At 37.5% G+C, this 24,120-nt stretch overlaps 3 protein-coding genes across 3 annotated transcripts; 2 read left to right on the top strand and 1 right to left on the bottom strand.

Moving 5' to 3' along the window:
- Positions 1-524: 524 nt before the first annotated feature.
- LOC113707400 (cytochrome P450 CYP72A616-like) lies at positions 525-3,506 on the bottom strand. Its single transcript, XM_027229708.2, has 5 exons — positions 3,115-3,506; positions 2,453-2,673; positions 1,772-2,016; positions 1,291-1,654; positions 525-1,168 (listed from the first exon to the last, which is right to left on the bottom strand). The coding sequence occupies exons 1-5, from the start codon at positions 3,392-3,394 to the stop codon at positions 743-745; spliced, it is 1,536 nt and encodes a 511-aa protein (XP_027085509.2). The 5' UTR covers positions 3,395-3,506; the 3' UTR covers positions 525-742.
- Positions 3,507-8,523: 5,017 nt separating this feature from the next.
- On the top strand, positions 8,524-11,069 carry LOC113706437 (uncharacterized). The gene is made up of 2 exons (XM_027228341.2): positions 8,524-9,264; positions 9,541-11,069. Exons 1-2 carry the CDS (start codon positions 8,795-8,797, stop codon positions 10,826-10,828), a joined length of 1,758 nt encoding a protein of 585 aa, XP_027084142.2. The 5' UTR covers positions 8,524-8,794; the 3' UTR covers positions 10,829-11,069.
- Positions 11,070-11,891: 822 nt separating this feature from the next.
- LOC113707012 (uncharacterized) lies at positions 11,892-23,875 on the top strand. The gene is made up of 16 exons (XM_027229168.2): positions 11,892-12,419; positions 12,541-12,625; positions 16,491-16,551; positions 16,986-17,122; positions 17,604-17,650; positions 17,740-17,806; positions 17,910-18,040; positions 18,224-18,394; positions 18,494-18,723; positions 18,804-18,852; positions 19,677-19,718; positions 19,806-19,846; positions 21,160-21,256; positions 21,338-21,536; positions 21,686-21,817; positions 22,747-23,875. Exons 1-16 carry the CDS (start codon positions 12,251-12,253, stop codon positions 23,432-23,434), a joined length of 2,346 nt encoding a protein of 781 aa, XP_027084969.2. The 5' UTR covers positions 11,892-12,250; the 3' UTR covers positions 23,435-23,875.
- Positions 23,876-24,120: the final 245 nt, after the last annotated feature.

Below are 24,120 nucleotides of genomic sequence, written 5' to 3' on the forward strand. Positions count from 1 at the left end.
TTAATTGTTTCTCTAGGCTTTTGGGTTTCCAGCAGAGATTGCACAAAAGTTTTACTATTATGAAAAAGATGGACAACAAAAGAGCCCAGCAGAAAGCTAAAGCCTTCGGTATAGATCCTTCCATGCTGCTTGGTTTCCTTTTATGGAAAGACTATAAGCTTGGTTGCCGGGTGTGCAGCTGCAATTGTCATGGAAGATGGGCTACGAGCTGCAATTAATGCAGAGTTACTTTGGGTTGTTTTCAAAAGTAGCAACCTAACCAAGAAACTTATTGGGGATGGAATTGACAGGCCTCATCAGTTACCTTTAATTTGGTGGCCGATTGGGCATATTCCAGTTTGCTTTTTGGACGACTTGTCTAAAATATTTGACTTAAACCCCAAGCTTGTTTTTGATGTTCCAGCCTCTGTGATGGTTTATGGCAAAATTTTAAATCAACCAAGCATCTACATCAAATCTATTAAACACTTGCACAGTTAGTTAGATCTATTAAAGTTAACTATTCTAGAAACGATACAAGTATATTGTGCAAGGATAAAAGACTTTTCCATTGAAGGTCAAAGTAAAACAGAAATTACTGTCCAATTTCCACCTTTTTTTTTTTTTTTTTTTTTTTGCATTCTTAGCAATATCAGTAAATACCAGGTCTACAGAAGATCCGTGTGCCACACAGTTCACGGAATTGGTGACATTCTTGTAGAAAAAAGAGAAATTTCTTCATTCCTATCTGGACATAAAATCTTTATATCTGTTGGAATATAATTGGAGCCCCATGCTGTGGCTGGAGAGTCATTATGGTATGGGGGGCATGAGTATATGAAGGTGATAGCTTGAATGAAAAGTTCTGCAAAATCATGGCCAGAGCCAATTTTGCTTCTATGATTGCAAAGCTTTGGCCTAAGCAAATTCTTGGTCCCCAGCCAAAAGGATAAAATGCCAATTGATCTTTTGATGCCTTTGAAACTCCTTCAGCAAACCTCTCTGGTTTAAACTCTTCTGCATCATCTCCCCAGTACTCAGAATCATGATGCAACAGCATAATTGGTAGATAAACTTCAACCCCTGCAGGGATGGAAATATCCCCTACCTTAGTTCTTTGGATGGTATATCGAAACAGGCCAGTCACTGGTGGATATAATCTTAGGACTTCAAACAACACCATCGTGACCTACAAAAACAATTTCCCCCTCATTAGTCATGGATTCATAAACACAATAAGCAAATCTTACGTGATAGTATTATGTATGGGTATTGCAAAAAAAAATCGGTTAACAACAAATTCATACTTACAATTTTGAGCCTGTTCAAAATTTCCACATCAGGGGCTGTCTTTCCACAAATACGGAGAACTTCTTGCCTGGCCTTCTCTTGCCAGTCCGGATGCATGGACAACACGATGAGGGTCCATGTAAGCCAGTTAGCAGTGGTCTCTTGGCCAGCAAAGTAGAACAGCTTGCACTCCTCTATTACAACTTCAATTGTCATCTCATTTCCCTTTTCTTCTTTGCATTGCAACAGCAACCCAAGTAGATCACCATTACCTGATTCTCCATTTTGCATTGCCTTTTGCTTCTTGCAAATTATATCTCTTAACATTGCTTTTATCTCTGCATCCACCTCATATCTCCGTTTATTCTTCTTAGTTGGTAGAAACCTGTATAATGCTAAAAATGTTTAGTCCGGTTACTAAATTAAAAATTCTTACCTATAACATTGAAGACGAACTAATAATTTTTAGTTGTCTCTTTTGAGCTTACAAATGGAAATCTACCTGAGTCCTGGGAGGTACAAAGCTTGAAATGCTTCAAGTGCGAGCACTGCTTGCTCTTTTTGAAGTTCAAATATCTTCTTCCCTTCTATATAGCTGCTTCCAAAGGCTGCTCTAGAAATCACATCTGCAGAAAGGCTCTGCAGTTCAGGACTGATATCAATTTCGCTCCGTCCATCAGATGCGAGCAACATCGTCCATCGATCAATCAGATTGCAGCAACTTGCTAAAAACTCTGGCACCATTCCCTGCTTTCTTTAAGTCATAAGTACATAGGGATGAAGCTCACTTATATTAACAGTTTAGGCATGCAACTTAATCAAGAAAATGCACTTTTGCTCTTCCTTATCATAACTTGTTGACCTCAGAAATGTTCTTTTTATTGCAACGCATTTAATTAAAGAATGCTGAGTTTTGTTTCACATTCTTTTCTCGAAAGATCTTTGAATGTCTTTGATAAATCCTGGAAGGGTTCCTTTTTTCCCCCCCTTCTTTTTGGTCAAATGTACTAAAAAGGAATTGTCTGCCCTGCTCTTCCGACCATTGGTCTATAAGCCACCAACTAAATAGCCAAAAGCCTACCAGAATAAGATATGAAGCATTCCACGAAGCATTACTTACACTGCAGTGGGACAGAAAAAATCAGAAAAATTCTACAGTAATCTAGTAGAAAGCAGGGATTACCTGCAGCTTCTCATGGTGGAATGCAGGAGTAATTAACCTTCTACGCTTGGCCCATTTCTCTCCTTCCAAGGTTGAGACTCCCAGCGTTAAAAGGTCCACAAGAGGGTTCTGTGGAGGCTTTTGGAAGTGACCATCCTTGTCATTCAGTATCAGCCTTATCAGCTCTGCCTTCCCCATTATCAGTCTCGGCCTTGTTCCAGTCCAACTCAAGCACACTTTTCCTATTTTAGCAAACCAAGCCACCATTAATCACAATTCAATGGAGCCATAGTTTTTATTTTTCTTGGCAGATGTAATTGTCGAGCTTGTAATAACATGCTAAAGTGCATTTCAACTTCTTGTCCACACAAGATTTAGCATGCAAATAACTAAAAAGTTTCACACCTCATAACTGTCTATGTAAATTAATTGTCATTTATTCCTTTTAAACACAGAATAATATCCTTAGTTTTATATATCCAGATTTGTGTCGCATTATCTATAAGGTTGTGTATCATATAATACCTTCTAGATTTGTTCTCTCTTATAGTAAATTCTTGGGTGTTGAAATGGGAAGATCCATGAAAAGTTACTCCTAAGGGGCTAGAGAAACTTTAAGTACTTAATGATTAGGGAAAACAAGACGGAAGAAGAATCCAAGAGTGGAAAAAAGTTGATCAGACCGTATGTTTGCACAATTTGATGAAGGGAAGGGTCGACACGTGGGACAATCTCGTGGTTTAAAGACATGGGGATGGCCCATGCTTCTATCATCAGCTTCTTGCGGACTGGCCTGTCTCCATAAAGAAAATTGTAAGAGGTTCCTCCGATTCCCTGCTGCTTCAGCTGCTTCTCTTTAATTTTGGGCTTCCACCAAAGAGAAAAGACAAGTTTTAGGGCACAAAAGGAAGCTAAAAGAGCCGAAAAGGAAGCCAATATGGCCATAAAATTGAATGCTTCCATGGAGCTGATTTCTTTCCCGATGGCTGCAGCTTTGGATGCTACTGAGCTTTGCTCACTGCTTCATTCAATTGATAGAGTTCTGTTGCAAAGATTAACCACATAGCTAGCGACTGAACTGAAAAGATTAAAAAAGGATTGGAGAAGAAGTTAAAGTGGTGGCTGTGATTTGTTGTGAATTGGACTGATGGGACATGTAAGCCAATTGCATTGCATGAAATTTTGGCACCTTTCCTTCCATTGAGACTAGGGATGTACGCGAACCGAGCTGCTCGCGAGCTACTCGAAACTCGGCCGAGTTCGAGTCGAGTTTCGAGTAGCTCAAATGAAAATCGAGTCGAGTTTCGAGTCGAAATAGCCCATCTCGAGTCGAGTCGAGTAGCTCGACGAGCCGGAGTTATTTAAATAATATATTTATAATTTAAATAATATATATGTATTATAATTATAAAATGACCATTATGGGTATAAGTTATATGAAATTTACAATATATCATTCTTTATAATAAAATCCTATAATAGCAAAAAAGTAATAACATAATTGTAAAAAGACCTAAAATGAAAAAAATTTTCGAGTCTCGAGTATCGAGTCAAGCCTCGAGCCTAAAGGAAATTTTTCGAGTTGAGTCTCGAGTATCGATTTTTTGGGCTCGCTCGAGCTCGAGTCGAGTTCGAGCTTTGGTGCTATAATCGAGCTCGACTCGGCTCGATTACACCCCTAATTGAGACAATTATTTAGTTGACTTTTTTTTGTTCATTTTTACCACTTTTCATTTGTGTTTCACATTTTTTCAGTTTGCTTCTCTCAATTGTTACACAGAATCATAGGTTAAATTAAGAAAAAAAATGTTTCTTCCCGACTCAAGATTTTAATTAAGATCAATGGCCCGAATTGAGTAGAACTTCTCCGGCCAATTTCGTAGTGCAGCAACTAGAAATTTTTTGCAGGACATTATTCATTGGTTGGGATCATAGACTTGAAATTAATTAGTTAATTAATTACGTGGACGAGTGGAGGCATATATGATCATACATGCCGTAGCCTTCTTTGGATCATGCTTGGGCTTCTGCAGAGTCAAAAAGAAATGGTGGGCAGCTAGTCAAACAGCCAAAAGTTTTCCTGGTCAGCATGCCTTGATGCCCAAGAACGCCTACTGATGTGATCGTCAAGAAAAGATGGAAGCGCAAGTAGTGCTGCAACATAATGCTTGGCCATCAATTAAACTCTGTAGACCAAGCCCCAAGGCATATGGCGCATTAATTGAGGGATCAGCCTTGAATTACTGGCTTTTTTTATTGATCGCGGTTTGATTCGTGTCTGCTGCACTGTATATCTTGACTCGTTTGAAAAAGCTATATGAGGCTATTGGCTTTTCTTCGATTTGACTCACATCCTGACTCATCCGAAAAAGTTATATTAGGGATGTAATCGAATCGAACTGCTCCGGAAAAGTTATATTAGGGATGTAATCGAACCGAACTGCTCGCGAGCAGCTCGGTCAAAAGCTTGACTCGAACTCGGTTAAACCGAGTTCGAGTCGAGTTCGAGCAGCTCGATAAGGCTGTCGAGTCGAGTCGAGTTCGAGCATTCAGAAGCGATGCTCGAAGGCTCGACGAGCCTTATCAAGCATTTTGATTTTAATTATTTAATATTTTTAATTTTAATTATTTAATATATTATTATTATAAATTTACCCTTATACCCAAAAGAATTATCGAATTTACGAAATGTTTCAAATCATATAAAAATTTTAAAAGGGCAATAATGTCTTTTTGCTTAAAAAATATTAAGAAAATAAAATTTAATAACTCGAGCTCGAACGAGCTCCAGCGAACTCGATAAGGCTCGAATGGACTCGAGCCCATGCGAGTCGAGCTCGAGTACTGCGAGCAAGCTTCGAGCTCGAGCTCGAGCTCCAATAATATTACTCGCTCGAGCTCCAATAATACTACTCGCTCGAGCTTGAGCTCGAGTATGGAGATACTCGAGCTCGACTCGACTCGATTACAACCCTAAACTGTATGGAGCTATCGGCTTCCCTCTGATTTGATGTGCCAGTTCGGATCGGAGTATGTTCCGAGTTTAAAAAAAAAAAAAACTTTGTAGACCAAGGACCATTGGAAATTCATTACACATTTTTATATTTTCAAGTGATGTGAATAGGGGCTGGTTGGTGTGAGTTAGTAATCAATGAGAAAATCATTGGTTGGAATGACTGTTTAAAAACCTTTTTCCAGTCGTCTGATAAGCATTTAAGCACACAATGTGCTTGTTTGGCAGATAAATTTTTTGTCAAGTTTATCTGGTACAAGTTTTTTAAAAACTTTAGTTACGGTAATCTCCAAAAATTTTTTAAAGTTTTTAACTTATACACTTTAAAATATTAAAAAAACACATTTCAAAATTTTTTTAAAAAACTTATACAGTAAGTTACAGTAAAATTTTATATAATTATTCAAAAAATTCACTTGTCAATCCGGATCATGCTACAGTAAGGTTTCAATGTTTGCCATGTTATCCAACCATTTTGTTGCTTTCCTTAACAAATGGGAAGAACATTATTGAGAAGGGGGAAATAGGGTGGTTTATAATGCATCTCTTGTTAGAGACTAGAATTGACTTTACATACATACAGAAAACTCCTTGAATTGAGGGGGAGTTCAATTGGACTTGTACGGAGACTGAATTGTGCTTCCTTGCAATGCATTAGATATGGTTTGAACCCGTACGAGAAAAACTCTAAGAGGCTCCTCCTAATCATTATTGGACTATATTTTATAAATCTCAAAATGGATTGTCCATGACATTTCTATTTTTCCCCCATGTAGAGTTAATGAGGTCCAACAGGAACTTAAGTAGGCTAAAATGTGCAGGATCAACTCAATCCCTCCATGCTTTTAAGTACATCTCTTCACACACATTCCTTTACACATCGAAGACTATTGTTATAATCCTAGTAGCAGTCTGTTAGGACATTTAACAGTAAGCTCGGGGTGCATTGTTAATTTGATAAGCATCGACATAACATATAAAATACCTGCTTCTTAAGAGGCTGATTTCTTTTTTTTTTTTTTTTTCGAAAACGACAACTATTATATAATTTATCTATCATAAATTACAGGGAAGAGGGAGTCAAAAGAAGTTAGTGTTAGGAATTAGTTATTAGATCAAAAGAGTGTTTTGACACAATTCTTGAAATTTTTTTACTGTAAATAAAATTTAAATCCCCACCTATAGTTGAAGCGGAGTCTTAAGACACACCTTGATTGATGGCCAGTGAGCTAAATTCAGTGGTTTTAAGAGGCTGATTCTGGTGTAGCAATAGAGCATTTTGTGCTAAAAAATTTCCAAGAGGCTGGAGACGATTGGTGAGCGAAGCTCCAAATTATAGACGTTGGATACTTGGGATACAGAGGTGTATGGTCCATTCTGGGAGTGCACACCTCACAGAAATTAATGCAAGGAGACATCAAAGGACAATTGCACAGTAGCATATTCACGTGCACATCAATTCTATGCCTTCCAAATCATCAGAATGTCAATGCAATTTCACACACTCTTGTCTATCTTTCTCTTTCACTCTGCGCTGCTTAACGTTTCTTTCTTTTCTGAGCCTTTCCAGTCTCTCCACACGTGTCCTTTGTAGCCTTCTGCTGCTCTGAGGCTGAGCCCTCAGTCTTCTTCACGATGCAGCTGCAGCAGATAGATTCAGATTCAGACCCTATATCCTTTAATTAATGCCACCATTCATTTGCTTCCACTGCAATCTGTGTTGTGTTTTTTTGGGTTCTTTTTTCGTGCTTGTCGCTTCCTCTCCTTTATAGGTTGGAATACAAATATACAATACGAATTCACTTGTCCATAGCCTGCAGCAATCGGGTTGGTTCTTTCGTTTTTGCCTTTCCTACGTGCAGCTGCCTTGTTCGTTCACCTCTAGGCTAGGTATAGAAGTCACCTTCATATGCTAATTAAGAAAATGTACCACAACCTAGACGTTGAAACTCCAACCAAAAATAAGGGAACTTCAATCTTTCGCCTTTAGTTTGGAAATTAGTTTCACATTTGCTCTTTTTACAATCCTTATAGGAGGAGATATCGGGGAGTTGAATTTCTATGTTGTATTAAATTTATATATACTAATACTGTAGTAATTTTTTTTACATTAATAGTTTCAGATGTATGTCACGTGTACATAATTTTGAATTATAACATTGATCTAATGCTTTTAGTATAAAAAAATTATACATTGACAGTGTATAAAAAAAAATTATCAACATCGGGTCCAATAGCCATTGCAGACTTTCTACCATTTCTAACTTTATCAATCAACTCCATAGGCCAAGGGATATCACCAAAAAAGAAAAAAGAAAAACTATATGGCAAGGTGAAAATTAAGAAAAAATTTAGAAAAACATTTTAGTGTAAAGATTTAGAAAAAAAAAATTCTAATACTATGCATTTTACAATTATTTCTCCTTACGAAACATGTAATTCTCTAGAAAAAGACTAGGACTTGGACTCATTTTGCCTAACCTTAATTAACGATCAAAATGTTCTATTGTGCACACAACTTTGTAGGAAGTGGTAACTATTAGTTCTTAAAACATGTTTGTTTAAATATTAACTAGCAATTCCTTAGAAATATGAGAAGAAATCTCTTAGTTTATTACTCTAGTAAAAATATCTAATGTATAGAAAATTCTTAATTGTAGACAGCTATAACAGTTCAAATGGATAGAAAGGTCAGAAAAATACACTTTTAGAAATTGAAAGGCTAAAAATATGCAAATAATAGTTAGCGGGCCAAAAGTGTACAAACTTAAGAGTTTGAGAGCCAATTAGGTACTTTGCCTCTTTGGAATTTCCCTTGAATTAAAACCCCAACAAAAAAAAGAAGAAGAAGAGATTGATGTTCCTCAACTTCGAACTCTAAATATACAAATGATAGGCATATTCATGTTTTACTTTTTCTTTTCTTTTTTTTTTTTGGGCAAAAATTTTTTTTTTTTAAATTTTGAAGAAACACATTCATGCTTTTTTTTTTTTTTTGGGCTTCATTTGTCTTTTTGTTTAAAGAAGAAAAGATAGCCATAATAGGTGGATTATCATTATCCCACATATCTCTCCAACAACTTCCCCCCTCCCCTTCAAGAGTTTCCCGCACTGTTTTTAACTCTTCCGCTGATAAATCTCCACTTTTCTTTCTTAGGGTTTCTGGTTAACCCATGAACACCTACACAAATCTCCTTCAATCATAGACAGCAGAACCGCAGTGACTCCAATATTCACTCTTTCCCCTTTACAGAAAAAGATCATCATTTCTGGATTCTAAACAATGATTCAGAGACCCCAGAAGCATACCCCTATATAGTAGTAAAAGTAATTGCAGTCTTGAGCATGAAATGGGAGAGAACCATCAACAGCAGCCAGTGTTTTCTGCGAACCAAAGTCACCAATACAACCACCAACAACCGTACATCTTTCAAGAAACTCAAAACTTTCAAACAATCCCAGATTTTTTCCACTATCACCATCATTTTCAAGCTCTTTTGCAGCAGCAAAGGAGGCTGCAGGACCAGCTGCAGCAGTGTGTTTTAGGTCAAGAAAATGTTGTTAGTACTAGTGCCACCACGGCTGCGGTTGCCGGCAACAATATCAGGCCCTCAGTTTCATTTTTCCCGCTGAACTTCAAGCCGCCGGATCTCAATGAGAATATTACTAGTAGTAAAAATGGAGGTTTGGATGATGATGGATCAGAAGATGATTTGTTCAGACGGAATAGTGCTGCTGCTGCTGCCTTGGCTATGGCATCCCCACATTATTGTTGGCAAAATCAAGAAGATTCTGCCACTGCTATTAGACAACCTTTTTGGTAACTTGGAAACTGCACAAAATCACATGCTATTGGTTGTTGCATTTCATGTTTATGTGCACATGTACTCGTGTAAAATAATAGTACTAGTAAGTCTAGTATGATTTGTTCAAAATTTACAAGTGTTCATATTTTAAGTTTCAAGAACCTTCATTAATAGCCAGTACTATCTACTATTTGTAGCATTCAAGGGAGTCTTTCTTTCTTTTTTTTTTCCCCTTTCTTTTTGTTTGAAGGGTTTTTTGAGGGTTGTATATGTTCAATAAATTTTTGTAGGAAGCCTCTGTGCACCAATATCTCGGATGGGAATAATAACTCACAGGACAAAGAAGTGCGGCTGGAAATGCACCAAAACAAATACTACAAGTCTTCCGAAGATACTGAGCAAATGAATAGTTCTTTAGAGAACAGTAAGAATAGACTCTTTGGTGAGCTTGAATCAATTTGCAGAAGTGCCTCAGTTGCTAGTGAGGCTAATAAAACTGGTGGCGCCTCTGCTGGAAACTTGGCTACAACAACCAGTACCTGCTTACCTATCACTCTAGACAAACATAACACCAATGCTGGCGCCACTGCTGCTGCGGCTGCCATTGGGCATTGTCATGACGGTTCTGAGTCAATTAGTGGTCATGAAGCGCCCGTAGCCGTGGTTTCAAAGAACATGAAAAGGAAGAAGTTGAAAGATGAATTGAGTTCGATGGCCATATTTTTTGAGGGCTTGGTGCATCAGCTCATGGACCACCAGGAGGCTCTTCACAGTAATTTTATGAATGCAATTGAGAGATTAGATAAAGAAAGAAGGGAAAGAGAGGACGCTTGGAGGCGACAGGAATTAGAAAAACTTGAGCAAGACATGGCTACCAGGGCCCGTGAACGGGCATTAGCTTCTAGTAGAGAGGCCTCCATTGTTTCATACTTGGAGAAAATCACTGGCCAAAGTATTAAACTTCCTCCTAGGAATCATCCCTCAGATTTCCAGCCGGCCATGATTTCTTCGGGAGCCATGAATGGCGAGCTCAGCCCCAGTACTAGCAAAGTCTGCAGGGATGATTTGAGTATAAACATGACCAGCAGGAGATGGCCTAAAGCTGAAGTGGAGGCATTGATTCAAATTCGAAGCAGCTTAGAGCAAAAGTTTCAAAGGCCGGGGATCAAAGGGCCTCTTTGGGAACAGATAAGCAATTCAATGGCGTCAATGGGATTTCAAAGGAGTGCCAAGAGATGCAAAGAGAAGTGGGAAAACATCAACAAATACTTCAAGAAATCGCGAGAAAATGCGAAGCAATGTCGCAAGAAATTCAAGACTTGTCAGTACTTTGATCAGCTGGATCAGCTCCACTCCAAGTCACAACTAGCTAATGGCGGTTCTTATTCTTGTAGCTCATCCTCAGAGCATCAGGCCAAGCCCAACAATGAAAATCAGCTTCCCAATCCGATTGAAGGCTTGGTTCCAGCCAGAAACTTCAGACAAGGTGAATTCTATTTTATCCCTAGTATGAATGTCAGTGAAGAAGAAGAAGAAGGAGAAGATGGTAATGTTGACTACCCTGATGAGGGAGACTGACTGCGAATTTTGAATATTAAGGCAACATTGGATTTGATACATGGGTATTTTTCCAGTTCTTTTATTATTACTGTTATTATTTAAATTTCTTTCAGATTTTGCTATACTTCTTTTCCCACTGTACAAGAACTATCGTGTCAAAATGCTTTGTCCTTGTTCTTTCTATTTTTATTTTTATTTTTTGAACTCTTTATTCTCTTTGATTCACCTGAGTAACCAATTCGCATTATTTTATTACTTATTTGGACAAGCCCATGTACAGTTCAAATACTAGTAATGTTTTGCACTGCAAATTTTGGTTGACCTTTTCCTAACGTTCAAGGTAAAATGGATCCATATTCTTCTTTTTTGGGTCTCTTGTTGCTTCTGAACTCTTTAGGATTGGATTATCAAATATGGCAATTCGCAGACTAGCCCAAAAACAAAATCCAGTTGCTTCCTTACCCGATCCAAACATGATATGGCGATATCGGCAAAAACAAACACTCACTCATCTAGGCAATGATTGGGCTTTTATTGTCCTTGGCTTCCTGCAACAGTTAGATGACATTTCTCCTCACCCAAAAAAAAAAAAAAAAAAAAAGAGTAAAGCCATAATAGCATATAATGCATTTGCATATCGAGACAAGATGTCTCCAAAACAACTTAATTGCCAACGAGTACTCTGGTTTGACTATCAAATTTTCTCTTTTTTCCTTTTTTCTCCGATTTTATATCAAAAAATTCTTACGTTTTTCATGAATTTATTTTCTGATCATATTTTTACTTCACATACATCAAATTATTATAATATATTTATATACTTTTACAAAAAATTGAAAAAAAAATCAATCCAAATGGGGATTTTCGAGGAAGAGGTCTTTTCGACATGAAATCCCATGTATACTAGAAGGGCAGAGACTAACATTAAATGAATCTAGAGTTGCACATGAATCGAGAAAATGAGCAAATAGTACTAGTGTATTATTTGGACAAACTGGGGCTTTTTCAAGCCCAATACAGAAAGCCCAAAAACTGCACTATAAATGGATAAAACACTTTTAGGCAAACCATTTCCTTTCCGGGGCATATATCCAGAAAACAACAAATCCGTCCCTTATCACAGGTGTCACGTCTAGTCCACGTGACCTGCAAATCAGTTCCTTATTAAGTCCGCTTCTAATCCACGCCCTCACATGCAAATAATCCTCTGGTTTAATGTCCATATAAAGCATTTTACATCCCCGTCTTCCTCCTCACAATCCCTCAGAACCCCCCAAACCCTTAGCTCCAAAGCTCTAATCTTAGTAAGAGCTCTCTCATTTTTATATACAAATATTTTGTTCTTTGTGTGTGAGATTTTTTGATAGATATACATCGTGCATATATATATATATATATATATATATATATATATATGTTGTGAGTCAACTCGGTGGAACCATGTCAATTCGGTTCAAATTCAGGAGCTCGGTGAACTTCGACTCGGTGGATATCGATGGGCGGTCCTCTATCTCCGTACGCGAATTGAGGTTCAAAATCATTCGTCACAAAAATCTCAACGTCTGTCAAGACTTTGATCTCGTCTTTTCTGATGCCTCTTCTGGCCAAGGTCTTAATTATCATTTCTGTTGTTTTTCGTAGAAGTGTTTCTTACGTTCTTTTTTTTTTTTAACCTTACATGATTTATCTGTCTGTATCTGAGTGCATTTGTTTCCTGTTTTTGTATTCAGAATATGATGACGATAATTTTCAAATTCCAAGCGGTTCAAGTGTGATAATTAAAAGGGTTCCAGCGAGAACGGCACCTTCTGCTATGTAAGTCTAATTGATTTATTTTTTACATTATTTATTTGTTATTTAAACAGTTTCATTTATTTTTTGTCACGGAAATTTTTTCTTTCGGTTCTTTTCCTTATTGGGGCTATGTGGTTGGGGGAGTGGGTGGTTATTCGTTGGATGCCTTTTGTGCGTTGGCATTTCTAGGGTTTTGTCATTGTAGGAGTGCATGACAAATCCATTACTTAGGGTTATACGTTGCAGTAGTGAGAGTAAGCATGCCAAAAGCTGCTGTTAGGTTTTAGTTCATGAACTAGTGGAGCCCTAAAGTTCTTCCCGTGAATATGAGGTTGGAGTTAACATGCATTAGCATATGTCCATGTATGGAAACTGTTTTACTGAACCATTATGACTTATGTATGGTTATTGTTGCCCTAATATGCACAATCTTTCTTTGTGTTGTTTTGCATTTCGCTGCTCTCGCATCCTCATCATGACAAAGTATATTTGCGCTGTCCATACTTTTGAGGTTAATTTTTTTAAATTTTAACACTCCAACACTTCTATGATGCACTCTCGAGTCTATTACGTGAACTAGTGATGTACTCCTTCTAGATTTACATTAATAAGTGAATTAATATTTTGTCAGGATCCATGACAGGACGTGAGGTGGTGGACTAGATAGTAGTAAATTGTGATTTAGAAGCTCCTATGTCATTCTCCCATTAAACTCCCTACATTATACCTCGAATCTTCCATTTATTTTTTTCATACAAATTTCGTATCTGCAACCATTTAAATCTTGAACGATGTTCGAAGTTTCTTTTGGGAAGTCCTGCATTAATAGGTTAGTTATACCATCAGCATTGTTACCGGGACTTTTTCGGGGAAGAAACCTATTTAGGTAAGCATCACTTGATGAATGAGTCCTTGTGGTAAGTTGATAATAAGTGCTTATACTGATCTTCTTGAACTTTCTTTGTTAGGAATGGAATTTGCTTGCATAAGCCTCTTGATCACTTCACTTGCTTGGTCCAATCTTCTTTCAACTTTAATGCATGATGTATAACCCTGCAAAATCTCCCCCTTAAATGCATTGTTACTTTATCAACCTCCATGCTTTGCTGCTTAGGCCCCATAGCTTGGCTCAATCATCTATCCAACATTATCAGTCAGTGCATTTCCTTAATCACTTACTCAAGTCTGCATACCATGCTAATCTAGATCTTAGTTATTCTGAGGCTTGTATCCAGTTATTTATGGTATGTAGTGTCATTAGTGAATCTGTTCATGGAGTTGTTTTAGGCAAATATAGCTTGTGCAATCATCACCCCTCTATTCTTATCATGACCAGTATACAAGATCCATGATGAATTACGGAGTTCAATCCTGATTAGTGGTGCTAAGTAAGATTCGAGTTTGAACCCTAGAATGCGTATTCTTTAATTCTACATAATGTTGTCATGGAAGAAGGTACAGTGATCAGCTTTTTTACTTCTTTGTAGTTAGCTGTGAGGCGTAAGGTTGCCCTAATGAACCAGGAGATGGAAAGGGACTTTAACCTCTACTACTCTTGAGTAAACCTTGTAGCTCCTTCTGACTAAAGTAGTAGTAGAAAGGGTTATAATTTGAAAAGTTTGAATCCCAAAAGCAAAAAAATTTCTACCAATAAATTATATTCACGCTTCATCTGCAGTTGACTTAATTGCACTTGCATTATCATGAAATTAGAGGAAATGAGGTTATGCTTTGCCCTGGATGAGATGTTGTGGATGTTTGTGACAATTAATATAGTATGGATGGGCAGCATGCATTGAGTAAAGTAAACATGATTTAAACCGCCTCTTGGAAAACGTGATGTCAAGTAGTTAGGCCTTTTTTTGTGCAGGCCAATTGTGAATTTGTCCGCCTCGGCACCGTCTTAGGCTAGGGCCGTGGTAGTGCTTGGAGGGGGGCCTCCCCAGGATTCGATCCCTGGTCCCTTGGATAAGGGGTCCCAGGAGCCATCCCCAAGACCCCTTATCCAAGGGACCAGGGATCGAATCCTGGGGAGGCCCCCCTCCAAGCACTACCACGGCCCTAGCCTAAGACGGTGCCGAGACAAACAAATTCACAATTGGCCTCCACAAAAAAAGGCCTCAAGACCCCTTATCCAAGGGACCAGGGATCGAATCTTAGGGAGGCCCCCCCTTCAAGCACTACCACGGCCCTAGCCTAAGACGGTCCCGAGGCAGACAAATTCACAATTGGCCTCCACAAAAAAAGGCTTCAAGACCCCTTATCCAAGGGACCAGGGATCGAATCCTGGGGAGGCCCCCCTCCAAGCACTACTACGGCCCTAGCCTAAGACGGTGCCGAGGCGGACAAATTCACAATTGGCCTCCACAAAAATGGCTTAAATTTAATTACAATCTGCTTTTTTGGGCACATAAATGTACCCAAAGTTGCACCTGAAGTTGAGGATCTGATAGATCGGATCACTCAAATACGCAGATGCTCCTATCACATACACACATAAAGTGAAATTTGCTTGCTTTTGCTCGTCATCATCCTGTAAAGTGTAGATTTGGTTTTAGTTAATATTCATTGATATGTTAAGAGTGGCTCCCTTGAAAATTTTACTTTGTGATATTTTGCTAAATTTCTATGACGTGCCCATCTTCAGGTGGTGGTATTAGGTCCAAGAAAATCTTGTTTGGTTCATCCATGTGCATTTATTGCGAATATTTGCATCATGATACCGTGATTTCAGCAATACATTTTGTTTTAACTACATTCTTACAATGCCCTTGCAATTACAAAGATTATCTCCAATAGATTCCATCAGTCTGGCCATTTTTCCCCTTTTGGAGCTCCTTTCTGCGCGCTATATTTGCTTCTACTCCTTCTGACCCAGTTTATTGGTCATTATTGCTATTTTTAATTGTCCCAAATTAATATTCATGGTTTAACAAGGGAAGGAAAAAAATTACCCTTTATACAACTTCCATGAGAGAACATTAAAGTCATGTTCCAGAATTAAATAGTTGAAACATACTATTTCAATATTCAAAATATCAAAAGCAACTACCAAATTTGAGTTCAATTGAGGGGCAAGCATGGAAAGAATGTTTGCTTGTCAAATATCAATATTCTTAAGTTCTGTGCAAAGTTGACCATGACTAACAAATGGGATGTATGAGGTACATGTTTGGACTGTTTTGGGGAAGTTGTCTTTGAGGTCTCGTTTCCAGCTGTTGCTGTGAACAGCTCTTATCAGGGGTTGCTTGGAGCATAATGAGCAATAGTATCATTTTTCTTAGCACATGTACATATAGTTCTATTGTGGATAAAGAGCATTCCCTGTCCTTATAACTAGATCAACTCATGATGGCCGGGTTAGTCAAAAACCAACAACTTCCTTCCTTTCAAGAAATTCTGATGCTGTTTCTTTGCTTTTAGTTATCAATACTTATTCTGTCCATTGTATTTCTTTTCTTCTTGATCTCAGTTGAATCATTTTCCTCATTACTTTGGTATGTCTGTTCTCCGCCCTCTCTCTTTTTGGGAATTTTTTCTCCCCTTCTTATCAGCAATGTCATTCTCCCCTAAGAAAAACTTGCTAAAATCCCAGCCTAGTTTTTGCTTCAGTTCATTCAGCTTGTTCGCATGGTCCAATCATTTTATAATTTTGAATTTTATTTCCCTCGTCTTTCTTTTCCGTTACATATATTAATTCATATCCCATAAGAATTTCTGCATAGGATCAGAATATTTTCATTAAGTTAGCTGATGAGTTGTATTTTTAAACGCTGTATGTGCACCTTTTTAGATGTTGAGACATGGACAATAGTGTTATCTTTAGTTACTTCTTATGTTGCCAATGTTTTACGATTTCTTTTCATGTGATTTGCCTTTTTCTCAGGGAGCCAATTGATGCTGTCAGGAGTACCGTGGGGAAAGGTTCTTATCCTCAAATTCAAGCTGTAAGTTTGTTACCTGTCACCTTTTCTATTTTTCCTCTTTTTTCTCCTAATGGTGCAAGGAGATCGGCAATGAGGGAGTCAAATAGATCTTGTAAAAGCTTGATTATTTTTCCTATTTGATATCCAATATTTTCCTCTTTTATTGGTTTCCTTCCCTTTCCAGTCCTTTTTTTATTGTTAAGCGGAAAAAGTACCAGAAAATTCCAGACACAGTTCTACTACAAGCTAGATGCCTTTAGATATGAAGTTCAAGCTTAAATAACATTCACTTGTGAAATTGGCTTTTTCTGATACATATTTGCTGAAAATCTCTATGGATCAAGTTCATTCTTTAAATTGGTATAGGATGTTAAGCAATCAGTTTCAGATGTTGTACCCAATCATGATCTGTGAATATCCTGTAAAGATCATGGCTGGTTTTCCTATTTTTGTAGATGGACCAAATGGATGAATGTAATGTTTTTGAGGCCGATGTGAGTCCTGTTCCTACCGCAATTTTAACTGGCTCTGATCTAGAGGTTGACAAGAATAAGTGTGGAAATGGTGCCAAGGCAAATTTCACTGGTTTAAGGTATTATGCTATCTATCATTTGCTCATGTTTTCGTATCTGACTGGTGAGGGTGGTAAATGGTAGTTACTAATTGTCTGTGCATTTTGATGATGCCCATGTATGCCAACATATTTTTGGAAATACTGATACTTGTTTTCTGTACCGTCTGCAACTTTGAAACTCTGTGCATCTGGTTCAAGTAGAAGAAGTTAACCATGAAGATTTTTATTCTTGCTTTACTTAGTTACCTTTGATAAGGTTTTCTAAATTGTACTTAAGAGAAGGCTGTTGCCTTCAGCAGTTGTCTTTGCAATTATTTTGTTCAGTGCGTGGATAAATAAGATATGTAAAAGATTTCAAATGTTATTCGTGGAAAACTTCCTAATCTTGCCTTTACTTTTATGAGCAAAAAGGCAAGTCTTTGAGTTCCCAGGATTGTAGATGTATCCTTTTGGGGTTGTATTTTAATGAATCTGACAAATTTATAACGAAAAAATTCAGGTCAGGACGTCCAAAGCTTGAATCAGACGATCAGCCTATACCGAGAGGTTTGTTGTGTTGATGCTTGCATTTGCAATTTTTCTGGCTTCATTTTTTCTTCCACACGTGAGTTGTGACCCTGAAACGTTTGTCTCAGGTTTTCATGTTAGCGGAAATAAGGGGAAGGCTGTGGAAGCAGTTGAAGAGCGGACAAAATTGGAAAAGTACAGTATTGTTTCCCCTTCACCTGGACCCCTGGGGGATTGCGATTGCTCGTTTCCAGTTATTTCTTTCTCTTGAATGTTTTGTTCTTTTGTCAATTTCAAGGTTATTGGATCCCAACTCTACAGCAGTGCTAGATACAGGATTGCCTTCAGAACTGAAATGCTTTTTGTGCAATACATATTTCAAGCATGCAGTGATGATACCTTGCTGTCAGCACAGTTTTTGCGAGAAATGTGAGTTATTTTTGTTGTCAAGGCCCATTCTCATATCAGTCCTTGCATTCACTAATGCTGTATGGTTTTTACATACATCATTTCTTCATACAAATCTGATTTAACTGAAAGCCAAGATAATTGAGATTTTGCAAGTTATATGCTTGAATTTTGAAGGATTTGATCTGTCCGTGTTTGTCATAGGCATACGTCAGGAGCTGGTTGAGAAAACTAGGTGTCCTAAATGTTTCTCCAACAAATGCAAAGTGAAAGATTTGCTGCCAAACTTATCGCTTAGGCAAGCAATTGAACATTTTCTTGAGTCTCAAATGCTTATGGCTGGTTCAGAGAATGCTTTCAACAAATATGTTCCTGGTATAAATTTTTTCATTGCACTAGTTGTAGAACAAATTTGGAATGTTAAGAAGAATTATTCTTTTTATTCATTCTGATAGTTCCACTTCATTAAAACAGATGGGGAATCTGGAATTCAAGGTAAAGATGCCTCTTGTGCTGTAACTGTTATCCAGAGAGAGCCAGAACTGCCTCACTCTCCATCTGCAACTGGGAAGGGATCCAATCAAGTTATTGCAGAATCATTTTATGGCTCAATTATGAGGAGAAATGCGTCCTTTGGGCCCTCTGAGCTCAATTTCAATAATTTAGCTCCAGGAAGACAATCAGCAGCTCCTACAAAACAGAAGGTGAAAGATATTCTGTGAGAAAATGGTCTATATGCTCATATTTGTGAATGATTCATGTGTATCCTGCTGTTGATTTTCAGGGGGTCAATTTGGTGCACACTTTGCCTCAAAATCATGTTTTTGATGAAGGTATTGGCTTAAGAGTTTTACTTGTTCATCTCAATTATTATACTACAACCAGTCAAAAACAGTTCAAAAGATTCAGTAGTCTGAATGATGATATTGTCTACCTAGCATATATGTCTAAGGTCTTTGAATTGCACTTATTTTGACAAAGCCTTTTTTCCTGAGTATTACTTTGCAAACCATGGGTGGCATGCAAACTAATGGGATGAAAGATAAGGAAGAAAGGTGGTTATAGATGTTAAATCAACATTTCTGCAGCACTGTTGGTGCATACTATTCTTATACCATGTTTTTGAGTGAAGTGGTGGAATAATAATATTTAGGTAACAAAGCACCTATCTTGGCTCTAGACTTGCATATGACATTTGTCTCAACTTCTCTGACTTCTAAAGCAGTTCAGTTATGGTGTCCCGTAGAGAATCATGGCATCCTAAGGGGATATAATTATTTGTATCTGGATCTTTATGCAGTTTAAGGAGATTGTTCCCTCTCATACTTGACATAATTGTTCAAATGAGCAAAAAAGTGTTTTTGTCTATTTTGAGGACAATTTAGAAAATTGTACCCTGTGTTTTGAATGATGATTGATAACACTTTCTGTCTTGAAGGCCTAAGACCTTTTAGGTCTTGGTCATGTAAAATTCCATTAGCATCAATGTGGAAACTTGGCAAAAAAATAATGAAGATGTAAGAAAAAGCTTTATCCTGTTTATTGTTTACTATTATCTTCTTCCATTAGCAAATGAATGTTTAACTTTGTGTCTTTTATGCTATTTAGTGATCACTTTTACATTTGATATCTCATGTCTATTTCCACTCTTCTACAGCTGATTCTACCCATGACAGAAAGAGGGGATGGTGGGTTGAAGGTAAAATCAACTAAGGGGATTATATTGTAAAGTTGTGGTGTTTATATTTTAAGTTTGGCTCTATCTAATAGTGGGTATACTTATCAGGTGGAGATAGAAATTTTCAAGCCACTGGCAGACACATCAAGGTAAATGTTTTATCTATAAAATTCTGCCAACCCACCAACACTCTCTTTCAAGTAGCTGAGAATGATGAGCATATAAACTTGTTTTACATTGAGTGTGTTTGGATTGAAATGATTTGAAAAAAAAAAAATTTGCTTCACAAATCCCAACCACCTTTTTATCTCACATGCATCGTATCACAAAATGTGCTACAGTAATTATTTCAAATAAATCATCCAATATAAACTCCTATCCAAACAAACTCATTGTATGTTATCAAATATGCTCCTACTGGATATTCAAATAGCTTATCAACAGCTGTTCCATTTGTTGGAGGAGCAAAAAAATCTTTCTTTTGGCCTCTTTTTTCCTTTGTGCAATTGATAATGGTGAAATTGTGGCCCTGGACAGTATAGATTTGCCTTTAGTTGAGCTAAATTGAGTTTATCGTGTTTAGCTGTCCAGAATCCTTGTTTGTTGTATTTCCGTCATCCTTTGTTTCATTTATTCTTGGTGCATCTTCACATTCAAATATTTCTTTCGGTTTGGGTATTAAGACATTATTTTGTGTGCCTACATCATCAGAGTTGGTATGTTGTTACCTGCTCTTTAATCTCCATTGACGATGTACCTGCTAGGAAGGGTTTTTTTTTTTTTTTTGACAAATATTTTGTTTCATTCCATTTTAGTTACAAAAGCAGCCTACTTAAAAGAATTTGTCCTCACCTGGTTGTAGCTTTCTTTTGATTATGAACAACAATATATGACTGGACCCCGCTGCTGAAAATTTACATTTTACATAAGACAAGTTATGGAGGAAAATTGAACTACTTAAATTTTTCTACTTCAGATCTCAATAACTATACCTTATCATTATATATTCTCTAAACTTTTCTTATGGATCAGTTGTGGTAGACAAAATTTTACTTCCTGTAAGGGCCCCCCCCCCCCCACCAAAAAAAATCTCTTAAAAAAAAACCCAAAAAAGTAAACGTACTTTTATTTTATTTTATTGTTTCTAGTTTGCTTTAAAGATCTTGGCTATACCACTGAAATGATCTTCAAAATATTGCTTCTTTTAGCTGTTAGCTATTGACATTGCACCTCCCACAACTCTTGGGGTCGCCTCCTCGTTCAGGTTTTGTCACATCAGCTGTTGGTTCCCCAGGGAAATACCAACTGCTGTACGGTGTATCATCGAGCAAGCACATTACATGTTTAGATAGGAAGTCTTCTGTTAGTCTTGACTTGTTAATTCTAGTGGCATGTGTTTCAAAGGGCTGTATGCATACATGAATTTCTTTCCCAGCTACTAAGCCTGGTATGTGTTCTTCAGAATCAGGGATACCGAACCTGTTACATGTGTGGTTCTCCAGACCATCTCTTCCGAGACTGCCCTGCTTCTTCTGGTCCACATCCTATGCTTCAGACTGGTATTAATCCAACTTATTCTGCCCACATTATTAATTATATGAAACATAAAATGTTTGTAACTCTGGATTTTGTTGGTTCAGGACCTGGTATAGTTCAAGGGGGAGTTCCAGGTTATGCATCATCCTACTGGAATGGTGCTGCATGTGCCCCAGTCAGGCCCTTTCCAAACATATATGGCAGCCCTGCAATGATGACCTTCAATGCTTCTCTATTCCCTGTTTCACCCTATGTGGTTCCTCCCTATGCTCCACCTATGTATGGTGGCTTACCTACTTCTGGGTGCGTCTAGTTTATGAGTACATTTGACATTTGTTGTGTTGTTATCATCTTAATACTTTTAGCTTAGATTTAATATCATAACCTTTTGTCTCTGTAAGTAATTATTGTGTTTGCATAAAATCTTTTCATTCTTGAGATACTTCTTTCAGGGGAATCATGAGAGCAGGAACTATGGCTCATCCTATAGGAAACAGAGCTGAACATCATCTGGGCCATTCTGACTATATGGAGCTTCGGTACTCTGAAAGCAAAAGGAAGTTTTCAAATGAGAACTGGGGCAGGTAATTTTATTGACACTAAAATGGTAGAGAAAGGGCATTGGTTGGTTATTTTTCTTCCCTTGCCCTAAGTGATTCCTCCCTCAACGTCTAACATGAGGTCCTGAGGACATTTATCGTTTTAATCTTTAGTTCTATTCTCCTTCATCAGACTTTGGTACCGTCATGAATTTATTTTGAGAAACAAATAGTGGAGGTGTTTTTTGGGTCCTTTAGTGGAAAATGCATTTTGAAGGTAACTAAAATTGAGTCAACCTTATGTTGAAGCCTCCCTGGCCGTATTGCTGATATTGTACTCAATTGATTTACCTCAAATGTACAAAGTGGGGAGTTCTTCACTTCATTTTTTCCATTCATACTTATACTGGATAAGCCATGAGAACTTTGAGAGCAGATCCTCTGTCCAATATTTTGTGTCCAATTTCCTGTCTAATGTGAAACTACGTAGTTTCACTTATTATATCTGTTGATATGACAACTAAAAATAGGTGGCTGTTTGGCTGCCTTATACTTCTTTTTCTTTCTTCTTTTTTGGGTTTCCTTTATTTACACAACTTTGTTACAATTCTCATTTTTTTAAAACAAAGTATCAAGGATTTCAAATACAAAAGAATATTTAAAAAAGATGGGAATTGTAACAAAGTAGTGTAAACAAAGGAAATCCAAACAAGAAAAAATAAAAAGAAGTATAAGGCAACTAAACAGCCACTTATTTTTAGTTGCCACATCAGCAGATATAATAAATGAAACTACGTAGTTTCACATTGGACAGAAAATTGGACACAAAATATTGGACAGAGAACTTTATCCCAGGATAAGCTATGAAAATCATATTCTGAGTAAAAGAATATCACCTTATAGATATATATTATTTTTAATTTTATATATTCTCTTTTTCTATATGATGCTTTTTAACTTACTTCTAACTCCAGAGGGCAAGATTTTGATGTTGATGAAAAAAGTCACGAGCGCTATGGATGTCGTGAACCTGAAAGATCACATGATTATAGCATTCGTAAAGAGAGGGAAGTAAGTGAAAGTCATTCAGATGACAGCTTTGCTCGAAGATCAAGGAAGAGAAAAAAACAGGGTGATCTTGGTGATTCTGATACTTACTCTGCTGATGGAAGGCACGAGAAAAGTTCGCGTTCCTCTGTTGCTGTAAGAGATCAGAAGCTCTACTCCTCAGAGAGGTCCAGCCAAGTAATAGAACACTTGCATACTAGTTCTAGCAAGCATAGTGAAGACAAGTGCAAACCCCGTAAGAGAAGCTCAAGAAAACACCATGAGAGAAGGGAACAGTCTCACAGTGATCCTAGCTGGGGTCACCGACATGTATCTGGTAAAGCAGATGATGTTAGACGGAGGGTTGATTCCCATGTTAGAGATTCACACAAGAAACATGACAACCATTCAGAATTTGGTCTGGAACCAATATCTCCTGGTGATCAGAGAAGGTCATATAAAGATCGAGATTCTGGGTTGGAGTCTAGGCATCCCAGGCACAAAATGAAACTCAAGAATGAAGATTTGTATGATGATAGGTGGCAGATGGTTAGTGACTTGGATGAAGACCGTAGAGATGATTATTGTCGCCACAAACGGAAAAGAATTCATTAAAACAAGTAATGGGCATGACTGAGGTAAACTTGTAAATGGAGTTGCACATGACATAGGTGAATTATCTCATAATCTTTGATAATATAGGTACTTTGGATCAACTTGTTTTAGCTTGTTCTAAGAGTTTTATAAAGCTAACAGCCTACATTAAATATTTGGATTAGGTTTTATACAGTTATAAATGATGGGTATACCCATTTAAGTCCAAAAAATTTTTAAATATATTTTTGTATATAGGTTCTAATTCCCAACCTCTGTTGGCTCTGTCATTACAGATCTGTAAGAGTCAGCTTTTGGAAAGTTACATCCTGATTAACCTTTGTTTACTTTAGCTAACTGATCCTCTTCACTTCTATACTATGAGGTGTGGATGCTAGCAAAAGTTTTAACCAGTGGACATCTGGTTATTGAAAATATTGTTCGGATCCTTTTGTGTGCTCAGCTCCTGTCCATCGTTCCAACAGAGGTAATGCAGCTCGTGGAGGTATGTTCTTTTTGAAATACAAGGGTACATTACTTACTCTTTATTGTGAAATCTGAGTGGATTAACCCCCTTTAGTAGTTGCATCTTTGAGATCCTCTGGTTTAGTTTCAATCAGCCTATTAGCAATTTCACTCTTGATGTGAGTGAAACCTGATGGCGTCTGAGACTGAATCAAGTAGGAATTAGGGATGCACCTGTCTGA

Source organism: Coffea arabica, chromosome 8c (genome assembly GCF_036785885.1).
Source record: "Coffea arabica cultivar ET-39 chromosome 8c, Coffea Arabica ET-39 HiFi, whole genome shotgun sequence".
Taxonomy (NCBI): Eukaryota; Viridiplantae; Streptophyta; class Magnoliopsida; order Gentianales; family Rubiaceae; genus Coffea; species Coffea arabica.

Coding starts and splice junctions, on each gene's coding strand:
- LOC113707400 (XM_027229708.2), bottom strand. CDS start 3,394: ATGGAAGCATTCAATTTTATGGCCATATTGGCTTCCTTTTCGGCTCTT. Junction 2,674..3,114: donor TCAAATTGTGCAAACATACG/GTCTGATCAACT, acceptor TTGCTAAAATAG/GAAAAGTGTGCTTGAGTTGG. Junction 1,169..1,290: donor TTTTGAACAGGCTCAAAATT/GTAAGTATGAAT, acceptor TTGTTTTTGTAG/GTCACGATGGTGTTGTTTGA.
- LOC113706437 (XM_027228341.2), top strand. CDS start 8,795: ATGGGAGAGAACCATCAACAGCAGCCAGTGTTTTCTGCGAACCAAAGT. Junction 9,265..9,540: donor GCTATTAGACAACCTTTTTG/GTAACTTGGAAA, acceptor AAATTTTTGTAG/GAAGCCTCTGTGCACCAATA.
- LOC113707012 (XM_027229168.2), top strand. CDS start 12,251: ATGTCAATTCGGTTCAAATTCAGGAGCTCGGTGAACTTCGACTCGGTG. Junction 18,041..18,223: donor GCACAGTTTTTGCGAGAAAT/GTGAGTTATTTT, acceptor TGTTTGTCATAG/GCATACGTCAGGAGCTGGTT. Junction 21,818..22,746: donor TCAAATGAGAACTGGGGCAG/GTAATTTTATTG, acceptor TTCTAACTCCAG/AGGGCAAGATTTTGATGTTG.